This window comes from Alternaria atra, assembly GCF_907166805.1.
Source record: "Alternaria atra isolate CS162 genome assembly, contig: 23, whole genome shotgun sequence".
Lineage (NCBI taxonomy): Eukaryota > Fungi > Ascomycota > Dothideomycetes > Pleosporales > Pleosporaceae > Alternaria > Alternaria atra.
This window is the reverse complement of record NW_025091321.1, coordinates 4055584-4067567: the sequence shown is the minus strand read 5'-3', so window position 1 is coordinate 4067567 and position 11984 is coordinate 4055584. Positions and strand designations below refer to the sequence as shown.

The following is an 11984-nucleotide window of genomic DNA, read 5'->3' as shown; positions in this document are numbered from 1 at the left end:
AGCCAGGCTTCCTTCGTCTCCGCTCCGTCCTTTCACATGTAGGTTTTTTTCGGTTGCAAATTTAGGGAAGAGCTTCAGGCAATGCAGCACATCAGGAAGCAAGTATCAGTAATAGGTTCTTCTCTCGTCGCACTCTTATTAGTGCAGTTGTAACATAGCACTTACCACAAACCATATCTCCCTAGCACGCGCGATGATGCAGCACTACATTGACCTCGCCATCCATAACCGTTTTTGGCTGGCTCCGTACCCGCGTCTCACTTTAGGACGCCTACATCATCTCTCTCATGCCCCACATAATCCCCACTCTCAGCACTACGCTCAAAACCTACAGCTCTGCGAACTCTCCTCCACTAGCGGAAGCCAGAGCCGTGTAATATCCTCCGCGTTGGTGTCACACAAAAAATGCTTTGCACAAATGTGCGCTATTCTGGCAGACTTGAGCGAATGTGCCGTAAAGCAGCATTGGCGCTATTGTTCTCATCTCATTGGGAACGAAAGGTGCCAAAACCTCAAAATCAGGTATGTTGACTGCATCACACTTGAAAGTTATTTACCCGTAGCCCGGGCTCGCCTGCGAAGCATGCACATGGGGGCACAAACAGACTACGCTGATTGCTGAGGTTTAGGAACAGCTGGGCCGGGCGCCTGGGATGACAGGGCCAGTTTCTGTTGGCATACCCCAAGATCTCCGTGGAGGACGATCGAGGGGCCGGTAGAAAATCATGGACAGGAGCTGTTGATTCGCTAGAAGGGCGATGTGACATGAGTAGTTCATGCTCCGAAGGTTCGTTACGATGATAGAAAATCTACGCTGGAGGCTCGCTGTACGAACAACCCAGTCAAATCAAACCAGTACCGAACCATCATACATCACTCCAGCGACTTTGTCTCCCAGGTTTCAAGAGAAAATATTAGTTCAGAATCATCGCTGCATCATCTCGCCCCACCAACATACTCCGCCAGCGCTTCCCGCCGAACACCCGCTCCCAACTGAAATTCCCGCAGGATGCAGGGAAGTTACGCGCCACCTAAACATAGGCGTAAGATAGCCTTACTAAATCTTTACATGCTTGCGCCAATAGCGGGGGCGGGAGAGTGTGGGAATGTGCGGATCGCAGGAAAGCCGGGATCAGCGGGGCCGTTCCTGTACCCGGGTAGGGGTGAAGATTGGACGGGTGGTTGAGACTTGCAGACAAATTAGTGCTGAGGCGGGTCAGCTGTTGGTTCGCCTTATCATGTTGCGAGGGTGCAGTGTTTTCTATTTGGAAGATACGAAAGGTTGGGAAACATGTGCCTATGACTTTGTAGCGCTCTGAAGAGTTGGATGTATATAGCGGAGTGGTCAAAGTGGTGGAGGAAAGCTTTTGCGGGCCGGTTGTGATCGGTGCGGGATTGTTGCGGGATTGTTGCGGGATTGTTGCGGGCCGGTGCGGACGCCGCGCATAGCCACGCGTACATCTACCGACAGGTAGGAGCGCCTAACGTCCATTTCTCAGATACCTCAGGCCATCCATTAATTTTACGGTGAGTAAAACACGTTGATGCGACGCAAGCTTCCCGTCTCGACCTTCCTTGCCTCTTCGCTCACCTAAGCCCCCGCCGACCATTACACCAGCACCCCACCCAGCTCTTCGAACGACGCCCCAAAGCGGTGCGGGCACTGCCTACTGCGGCACATGAGAAGTGTATGACCTGCCACAACCGGCTGGGCAAGGCGTTATGTGCGAGTGCTTATTGGCCGGAGTAGATTAACTGCATTTGTAGGATGTCTGTACGACGCGGAAGAATGGTGAGCCAATGAGTCCTATAGAAAGTTGTAGGTGGGTCGTGAAGTCACACAAGCTAGCTGCGCCAGGCTCAAAATGGATTGTTTTGCATGGCTGTAGATGGATCGCGACGAAGCTAATATCGTAGTTTACTAACAGTTCTAGCATTTCAATGATGCTAACTGCACGAAGTGGCTCAAACGCTTCGATCACTCAACTCTGAATACAGCTCTTCCTCGGAATCACTTCTCTATCTGGCTTGCATAACTTTCACAAACATGATCTGTCAGATACCTGCTCTCCAAGCACTTGAAACACTCATCGAGATACAGTACCGTCTCGCACGCGTGTGTAGTAGTACAAGAGTCGTTGCGCTTTGAGCCAAGTGGCTGCTTGTGCGCTGGTAGTGTCAAAACCCGCTCCAATGGTCAGACGTGCCATCGGTAAGTGGAAAGCAGGGCAAAGTTACAAGTAGCTAGGAGATAGCTTAGGCCACAAAATCATACAGGGCTCAAAGCTCCCAGGTCTCGAACTACCAATCATCTTTGACGACATGATATGCGCAGCGAGAGGACTCCGAATGTAGCGATCTGGGGAGAAGTCGGTGAGAGCACCCAGTGCACCACACCCTGACATCTCTGCTGACGTAGTGGCTGCAGGATAGGCCGCGTAGATTGTGCATGGCGATGCACAATCACCCAGAAGAAGGAGCAAAGCAAAGTGTCAGAGCGTATCTGCTCCAAAGCGTGGTATTCCCTCAACAAACACGCTATGTTATGGCAAATCCGTCCACTAACGTCAGATTAACGGTATCTACCACATTTCAAGTGATGAAGTGGGCATCGGATGCTTTCTCATGCTTCCATCAGATCGGTACCATATTGTCGGTCGTCCTTCAGTAATTCATGCCTAGCGATTTCGGCACATTGTTTCAATCTTCTCATCCACTGACATTTGATATATTTGGAACAAACAGTGCCAATCGAAGTCATGCACTCAGTCTACGTCCCTGCTGTATCTGCAAGCCGTTTTGGATCCAACACCGTTCAGCGGAGTGGCAAGATCGGTGCGCATCTTCCATCATGCTTCTAGAACGCCAACATATCTATACGACATTTTCTATCCCAACTTGAATGAACAACAATCAGCTTATTTGGTTGGTCACATACTATGTACTCGGGTTCTACAAAGCCGTATACCTGGATGAACCAGGACAACACCCTGACGCACAGTGACATATCGCGAACACGTGGGAGGATTGCACGGCTTTGTAGCACAGACATGGATTGATGTCGGAACTCATGTGCGGTGTCATTGGATAGATATCCTGCATGTTTGAGGCGCGGTATCAGACCGGCCCGACAAGTGAGGTGAAGGATTTTACTTGAATCAATGTCATGGGTAAGCCAAACTAATTAGCTTCGTAGCAATCGCTTTACCGGTCCATTGGGTAACATCAAGATGCATCTAGTGTGACCCGAGTTTCAACTATAGTATAGGCAAGGGCATACAATACTGGAAGTCACGTTAGCGAAACCGTTGATCGGCTACTTAGTATGCATATGGTATGATAGCCACCCCTCCTTACCATCCGTTCATGCATCATTCATACCCTGCTAATATTCCAGAAAGAGTATACAGAACGATAGATCAACGACAACAGTAGCCTATTGCACCGACCAACCCCCAACCAACCTTCTCCCTACGAATGCTACAAAGTACACCGGACCCCAATATTTAGAATAAGGACGGAGCATGACCAAGCCACAAGCTCCATAGACTGCGCGAGACCCAGTGAACGGGAGAACGTAGAATAAGATCCACTTCAGTCCCATCGCCGAAACCACAACCACGGTAACCGACGCGTTGTATCCGTCTGCGTTCTCAAAACAGTGTAGAAGCCCGTCTTTCTTGTGTAGCCACCAACAAATCCTTCACTCTGAACTCCTGCAATGCACCCTAAGGCTAGCAACTATCGTAGCGTGTATCTCCGCGGCCTACGTTTTCCTATCTAGCGACACTCCGGTGGCTTCATTGTGTTGCAGGTGTAACTTTTCGTTCCCCTGCTCTACATCATTGTAACGAGGCACGTTACTCGGGGTACCGGGATTGAGGGGTGACAGAAATGAACACTCGGGGACTGCTTTTCAGGGAAGAAGATCTAGATCGCTATAATATTGCAGTAGCTGTCTATGTCAGCAAGACAGCGAAAAGGTGGGCTTGAAGGAATGAATCGGCATCAAGTGAACTCAAATAAACTGTTGGCTCAGTAGAGCTAATTGAAGATTCGATTAGACTCATCTGTGAAGTTGAGACCTGTCATTGTGTACTGGGCAAGTGATGGTAATAGCGTCAGTGAGAGGCTAAGGGATACGCATAGTGGCGGTTCGTGTATACAGGACCCATACGACGACCTTTGTGTCTTTTCGCCCAAGCTTTGGTAAACAAACTTATATGGATCATATTATGAGGAGGCTACAGATTTGCTGACCACGGTCTTGACCTTTTCGTAGTACACACGGTGGAGGCAGATTGGACACAAAAGTGGAGAAAACACACTCGCTATCGTTGTCTCATGGATTGATCACCTTGAAGCTTGGACTTGGTGCGATTCATCATCTTTCTAACAGTTTGTATTTCCATTCTGTCCATGTTTCGCCAATCATACACTCGTACCGACACTTCCATTACTAACTGGGCGAGTTTGTGGTCGTGGAGATGGTCAGTATATTCGCCAACGTAGTCTTTGGGTCTCGGTAGACATCTGCTTCGAGGAATTCTCTCGCCACTTGCTCCTGAAAACACGTTAGATGACGTCCTCAATTGCAAGACCTCACGTACTGCTTCTTCAAGTTCCGCAGCTTCGTCTTCTGGTATCTGACAGCATGCTGCTACAAGGTCCCCACCCCGCGCAGAGAGCAGTATGAGATTCTCTGCGCGTTGGATAATCTCCGGAGGAACGCCGTTCATGGCAGCACAGCTGTCTTGTCGTCAATTATGTTAAGGAAGGGCCAGAGCTATAAACTTACCACGTTCCGAAGCTCGAGGTACTTCGACCTTTGCGCAAGCTGAGCAGTAGTTAGTAGATTCCCGAACCTAACGGTTCGGTAGACCCACTTGTAAAGGTACGTTATCTGATCACTGACTTCCAAAGCGTCGGCATCAATACGCACTTCCATATACCCGAATGCAAGAGCAGGCCTAGGTTTGAGCAAACCCATTTCGAAGATTTCTATGAAGGGTCAGCGTCAATTTGCGGACGAGCGAGAGTTGCGCACCATGGAAATGCGTAGCACCGATGACCTTAGGTCGCTCGCACCCTAAGCTCAACAAGTGCTCCATGACTGCGCATGCCAAACCGGCTCCATCACTAGACTCAGTCCCTTTGCCGAACTCATCTATGATGAGCAAGCTTCGGCGCGTAGCTAAACTAAGCGCAAGTGAGATTTGCTGTAGATCTATCATGAAGGCGCTCTGGATACGAGATACTGTTTCGCGCGTCGTAACTCTGGAAAGAATCTTGTCTGTTAGCCCGATCATTGCGCTATCCACGGGAACAAAGCTTCCGACATGCGCCATATATACGATGAGAGCAACCTGTTTGAGGTAAACGCTTTTCCCTGAGTAATTGGGTCCAGTCAGAACGAGCATGCTTGGGCTGTCCTTGAGCGCGTATGTGTGGCGGGTCGCAGAGCTGGTAAGTAGTTGAGCTCCGGTGCTGTAGCTCTGATCGACGTCTTCTTCAACTGTTTCATCCCCCTCGCCACCTCTTAGAATTGTATCGTTCGCAACAAAGGACGATACGGTAAGCTCTTGCAGGATATGACTACACCGAAGTCAGTAAATATGCATGGCGCCCAGCAATATCCGACTCACCGGCCCCCTTCGATCCGTACAACATTGTCGTATGTCATGCGAGGGCGACAAAGTTTGTGGATCTTCGCGCCTTGTGCTAAAGCCAAAAGACTATCAAGCTCCCCACAAATATCCGAACAAGATGTCAGCAGCCTTTCATATTGCAGCAAGTACTGTGCGAGCTCATGACTAATCTCGATTTCGCGATCCGAGATGATACCGTACACGTCACCGAAGTGATCATCCATCTCTCGTGTTTCGCTATTCTTGAAATAGATTTGCTCTTCAGTGGCAAACATTCTTTCCCAAGGACTGTCAAAAGTGCCATCATAAACAGCATCTCCGGTTGCTTCATCGACAGGAGTAGTGCAGAGAAACCCGATCTGTGGAAAGTAGATGACATTCAGGGTTGCCTCTAACTTGGTCAGCGTTTGTCTCAGTATGACTCCAGGGTGGGAAGGTCAAGCATTGATAAGAACGCACCGACTTACGGATATCGGAAGGCATCTTCTCGGACAGCTTCCGCGCAACTCGGTTGAGGAAGTCGTCAAGACTATCCAGGGTCTGCTTCATCTGGTCCAGCTCCTCATCGATCCCTGGCATGATGACGGTTCGACCTTCTTCTGCCGAGCTGTTCAAGTCGATAGTTTCGCTGATTTTCCTTCCGATCTGAGCCAGATGGTAGCCTTCGAATTCCTCTAACACCTGTAGGCATTAGAACAGCGCTTTTATAAGTACATTAAGCTGTATCGATGGACCAGCAAGTGCGCAGAGATCAGTAATGGTAATTACCTTGTTCCTGATCACCAAAGTCTCCCCACCGAGGACCTCCTGTAATGTGTCCTTGATCTTGAGCGCATGGAATGCGAACTAGTAGAATCAGCTAAGAGGCTCGCTATAGAGTGCGGCGAGACGTACCGCTCTGATGGACGTCCATATACTCTTAGCAAAGCCTCCAGCTCCGTTCTTCGAGCCACCTACGCCCTTCCTCAAGTTGAGCATCATGACACGCATGTTGCCAACGTCCTTCAAATTTTGTACAAGCGTCTGTAGCGCGGAATCATTATCCGGGCGAGTAAACACCCCCAGGGCGCTCAGCCTTTCATTGATGGCATCGATATTGAGGCTAGGACGAAGGAACTGCTGCCGAAGCAGGAACCTTCCTTGCGGTGTTCGCGCTAGATGGTGAAACAGTCCGTATACGGAGAGGCTTTCCTTTTCGCCCGAACTAGCTTTTGTTGGCCCTTTATTGTGAAAATGCGGATGCGATTCGGCACCCATGATCTGTAAAGAGTGAAGTGTGTCTGCATTGATGAACATAGTCTCTCGAAGACTGAACATTTCCAATGTCACGATCCGAAACATCAGGGATGTTGCTCGATCACCGGGAAGGTATGCAGCAGCGCGTCGGCGTTGAAGATATGATACGAGTGCCCCAGCGCAGCCAACCTACTCAGTATCAGTGGTGTGTGCTACTGTAAGAATCGAAAGGTTACCGTCAAACGGCTTTCAAGGTCTATGCGTCCTGCAAGACGAAGCAGTTGACCTTGTTGGCCTACCGCCCCCTGTTCATTCAGGTGGTCCATGGACGCAAGCTCTCCTGGAATATTGAAGCTGGCGCGAGTGCCACTCTCCAAGTCGAAGCGAAGACTGGCAAGCTTGCTCTTTGCAGTGTCGTAGGAGAACTCATTGGGTGGTCTCACCTCCAAGAGAAACGGAAGACGAAATTGGTCGTTTTCACTACTTGTGCAATCGGCGCTCCTAGCCTCCGGGTCGAAGCGGTCAATCACCTTGTCGTCAATCTTCGTTGATACCAGGATCACTGTAGGCTCTATAAACGTTCTCACTATGAGCTTATCAATATAGTCACTTAGAGTTCTGTAGGAAGAACATACAGGAGTCGACGACATTCACGTCACCACACTGTATGTCCTCCATGAAGTAAAGCTTTTCATCTCTTGCGACGTAGTAACAACATCCAACCGTACCACGTGGCGTCATGTCAACAGCCATGATGACCTCGATCAACGTATCATCATTCTCTTCGGCACCGTTATGAGCTTCTGAAGGTGTGTTTACTGACATGCCTGTGAAAGGTCCACTATCGGCCTCTCTACGCTGCTGGTTTGGTCCTGCAGGTACACTGGAAGCGGAGCGCGTGGACGGGGGACGCGAGTCAGCCGTTGAAGCGGGTGTACGACGTGTATGGCTGCTGCGATCACTACGCGAGGCAGCGCTGCTACGATTACCTTGATGCCGATAGGGAGGCTTGTCCGGAGGATGGCACGCCATCACTCTGATCGATAATGGTGATTTTGGTGGTGGAAGTACTAGAGTGAGGTGAGAGAATAGTGAGTGAAGTGGGTTGAGATGGAAGAGGAAGTTGCGTAGGAGCGCTTACGTGGCGCGTGACTTCCGCAAGAACGAGATACTGAACCTGATCAGGGTATCTTTTACATTGATACAGTCTACAGAGAGGAAATATTTTACCTACAAACGCCGCTGATGCTATATTATGTACATGCAATAGTACAGTTTACATTCTGTTATACAGTCATATCGTCGTTAGTCATACTAAATCATGAAGCAGTAACGATTAGACCTGTGCCTTCCTCGTTGATGGCGACCTTGGCTGTGTCGCCGCTGCGGATCTCTCCACGGATTATCCTGTCCGCCAGACTGTTGCCGATTTCTCTTGCGATGAGTCTGTTCAGTGGCCGAGCACCGAACTTCGGGTCGTATCCCCTATCACATAACCATTGCTTGGCTTCGTCCGGACATTCTAGGACGATCCTGCGGTCGTCCAGTCGCTGCTGTAATTCTTTCAGACGGATATCCACGATGTCTCTGAGCGCTTCGCGTGAGAGACGGCGGAAGACAATGAACTCGTCGAGACGGTTGAGGAACTCCGGTGGGTATGTGGCGGAGACGACATCCATAACAGCGCTGCGTACTGCTGGTGAGATCTCACTGGAGTCCTTGTCCACCGAGTGTAGAACGTCGTCGCCGACGATTATATCGGCTCCTAGGTTCGATGTCATGACTATAATGGTGTTGCGGAAGTCAACCTTATGGCCTTGGGCGTCTGTGAGGAAGCCTTCGTCAAGCACCTGTAGGAGGAGCGTTGAGATATCCTTGTGAGCCTTCTCCCATTCATCGAACAGGAGGACTGCATAAGGCTTTCGTCGGACGGCTTCGGTAAGCTGGCCAGCATCCTCATACCCAACATAGCCTGCAGGAGAACCAATGAGGCGCGAGACGGTGTGCTTCTCGCTGAACTCGCTCATGTCAAATCGAATGACAGCCTGTGGAGTACTGAACAGATACTCCGCCAATCTTTTGCAAACTTCCGTCTTTCCTACACCAGTCGGTCCCAACATCATGAAGGAAGCGATGGGCCGGTTTTCGCCTGACAGGCCAGCTCTCTGCAGACGAATGGCGTTCGCGACAGACTTCAATGCCTCATCCTGGCCCTTGACGTATTGTCGAAGAATGTCCTCCATGTGTATAAGCTTCTCGCTTTCTCCCGAGTTGAGTTTGGACAGTGGAATGCCAGTCGTGCGAGAGACGACAGATGCAATATCGTCTGCAGTGACGGAGTCGTGCAGCAATGAGCCCTGTCGGTTGGCCCCTGCAGTCACTTCCTCGTCCCTGGGAAGCTTCTGCTCTAGCTCGGGGATTCTGCTGTACTGCAGTTCACCAGCCTTGGCGAAGTTACCTTCTCGGCGGGCTTGTTCGAGCTCGAGCTTTGCCTTTTCGAGGTTCTCCTGCGCATTCTTGATTTCATCGAGCTCTGCTCGCTCTTTTTCCCACTTCTCAGTCAAGCCCTTCACTTCCTCCTGTTTCTGTTTCAACGATTCTTCAAGGCGCTCGCGTCGCTCTTTACTGGCAATGTCTGTCTCTTTGCGGAGCGATTCAAGCTCAATCTGGATCGTCATGATCTGACGGTCTAGCTCCTGGATCGCATCGGGTTTGCTCTCTTGCTGAAGACGGAGGGCACTCGCAGCCTCGTCTACTAAGTCGATGGCCTTGTCTGGAAGGAAACGGTCGGTAATATATCGGTTGCTGTACGCAGCAGCGGCGACTAAAGCGTTGTCGGTAATGCGTACGCCGTGATGGACCTCGTATCGCTCTTTGATACCACGCAGTATCGAGATGGTGTCTTGTACGGTCGGCTCGCCCACTAGGATTGGCTGGAACCGTCTCGCAAGCGCTGCGTCTTTCTCAATCTGTCGGTATTCGTTGAGTGTTGTCGCACCGCAGAGTTGTAGCTCTCCGCGGCTGAGTGCGGGCTTCAAAAGGTTGCTCGCATCGATGCTACCTTCTGCCTTGCCCAAGCCCAACAATGTATGTAGCTCATCCACGAATAGTATGACACCCTTCTTGGCCTCCTCGACTTCCTTCAAGACGCTCTTGAGCCGCTCCTCGAAATCTCCGCGGAACTTTGCGCCAGCAATGAGGGACCCGAGATCGAGGGATATGACGCGCTTGTCTTTGATGGATTCGGGCACGTCACCTTTTACAATACGCTGTGCTAGGCCCTCAAGGATGGCAGTCTTTCCTGTTCCTGCAGAGCCTATGAGGACGGGATTGTTCTTTGTTCGTCTCGATAGGATTTGAATGGTACGCTGGATCTCGCCGTCTCGTCCAATGACTGGATCTAATTTGCCATCACGCGCTCGCTCTGTGAGATCCACACCATATTGTTCCAAGGCAGGCTTTTCCGGCTCACCACCCAGATTCATGCGATGTGTTCCACCTGGAGGATGCGGTCGGCCTCCGTTTGCATATGTTCGCAACGATACAAGCGGTCTTAGGATCTTTTGCTGCCGAGGCAGTCGTACTGGGGATGCGTGGAGACATAGCGGCGATGTGCGAATGGGAAGTGATCGTGGGAGGGATGGTGAGGCAATGCGCCTCGTGGCTATGCGTGTTCTACTGGTCAGCATGACGACGTCGGAGTCAGAAAACAAGCAAGAGTCAGATTGAAGAAGTCGGAGACGGTATCATTATATTCGTGATGGATGGGGCGAGCACAGGCTTCGGCGAAGATGCGCGATGGTTCGACAACTTTCTACGCGTCTATGGATAACATTCCAGACCGCCAACGTTCACCACCAATACGGATCAGGTCCAGGGTAGAAGGCGAGAACCTGTTCGCGCGAATATGCTATGCGAGGTCCAGATGCATAAAAGATTGGTACATGAACAGCTGTCGCGGGCACAGGTGCAGGGAGGCAGGGAGGGGCACGTGCTAGCGCCAAGGCTAGCGTGTTTTTCTCAGCGCAATTTCCTCCATCAAAAACTGCGGTCGTCCCTCTCTTTCTCAACACAACACCTTCGATTCTCCCATTCCATACTCGCAACCACACACAACTGCAAATATGGGTTTCACCGATCTCGTCTCCGAAGCAGGCCTGACTCTCCTGAACAACTATGTCAGGACCCGTAGCTACATTGTTGGGTAAGTTCCTACCCCGCCATACATTTCCTCCCGCTTTGTATCCTCCCACTGCATCGCGTCGCACTCCCAACCTTTCATGATGAGAACAATTGGTCCGTGTTAATGAGGCGGCTTAAGACCCCGCTATCTGAATACAAAACCACGCGCTTGTCGCACCTCTGATTTACCCTTTGTTTCTGCTGCATCTTGTCCAAACACCATGGAGGAGTCATCAGCTAACATACCCCAGCTACTCCCCATCGCAGGCCGATGTAAAGGTCTACCAGCAGATCAAGCAGATCCCCGCGCCAGAGAAGTACCCATACGCATGGCGCTGGTACAACCACATGCTCACCTTCGAGGGCGAGTTCGACTCCCTTCCTGGTGACCCAACCAAGGACTTCACTGCCTACGGCCCCGAGTCCTCCGAGCTCACTCTGAACCCCGCCAAGGCCCCCGAGAAGGAGGCTGAGGACGACGACGACGAGGTCGACCTGTTCGGCAGCGACGACGAGGAGGAGGACGCCGAGGCTGCCAGGATCAAGGAGGAGCGTCTGGCCGAGTACAACAAGAAGAAGGCTGGCAAGGTCAAGCCTGCTGCTAAGTCTATCGTCACCCTTGACGTCAAGCCATGGGGTACGTTCTTTAATCTGTCTTCGATTCTACCCGTATGCTAACGTTGCCCAGATGACGAGACAAACATGGACGAGCTCAAGGCGAACGTTCTCTCCATCGAGAAGGACGGTCTCGTCTGGGGTGCCTCCAAGTTGGTCGCTGTTGGTTTCGGTATCAAGAAGCTCCAGATCAACTTGGTCGTCGAGGACGACAAGGTCTCGCTGGACGAGCTCCAGCAACAGATCGAAGAGTTCGAGGACCACGTCCAGTCCACCGACATTGTTGCTATGCAGAAGTTGTAG

General features: G+C 51.0%; 3 protein-coding genes across 3 annotated transcripts; 1 reads left to right on the top strand and 2 right to left on the bottom strand.

The window, feature by feature from the left end:
* Positions 1–4459: 4459 nt before the first annotated feature.
* Positions 4460–7709, bottom strand: ALTATR162_LOCUS4902 (uncharacterized protein; the record flags this gene model as incomplete). The annotated part of the gene is made up of 11 exons (XM_043312518.1): positions 4460–4564; positions 4611–4749; positions 4799–4837; positions 4887–5001; positions 5048–5595; positions 5646–6039; positions 6116–6329; positions 6417–6494; positions 6543–7073; positions 7121–7470; positions 7520–7709. 11 exons carry the CDS (start codon positions 7707–7709, stop codon positions 4460–4462), a joined length of 2703 nt encoding a protein of 900 aa, XP_043168453.1.
* Positions 7710–8203: 494 nt separating this feature from the next.
* On the bottom strand, positions 8204–10573 carry ALTATR162_LOCUS4901 (uncharacterized protein; the record flags this gene model as incomplete). The annotated part of the gene is made up of 1 exon (XM_043312517.1): positions 8204–10573. One exon carries the CDS (start codon positions 10571–10573, stop codon positions 8204–8206), a length of 2370 nt encoding a protein of 789 aa, XP_043168452.1.
* A 435-nt stretch (positions 10574–11008) lies between these two features.
* ALTATR162_LOCUS4900 (uncharacterized protein) lies at positions 11009–11984 on the top strand (the record flags this gene model as incomplete). The annotated part of the gene is made up of 3 exons (XM_043312516.1): positions 11009–11088; positions 11318–11703; positions 11755–11984. 3 exons carry the CDS (start codon positions 11009–11011, stop codon positions 11982–11984), a joined length of 696 nt encoding a protein of 231 aa, XP_043168451.1.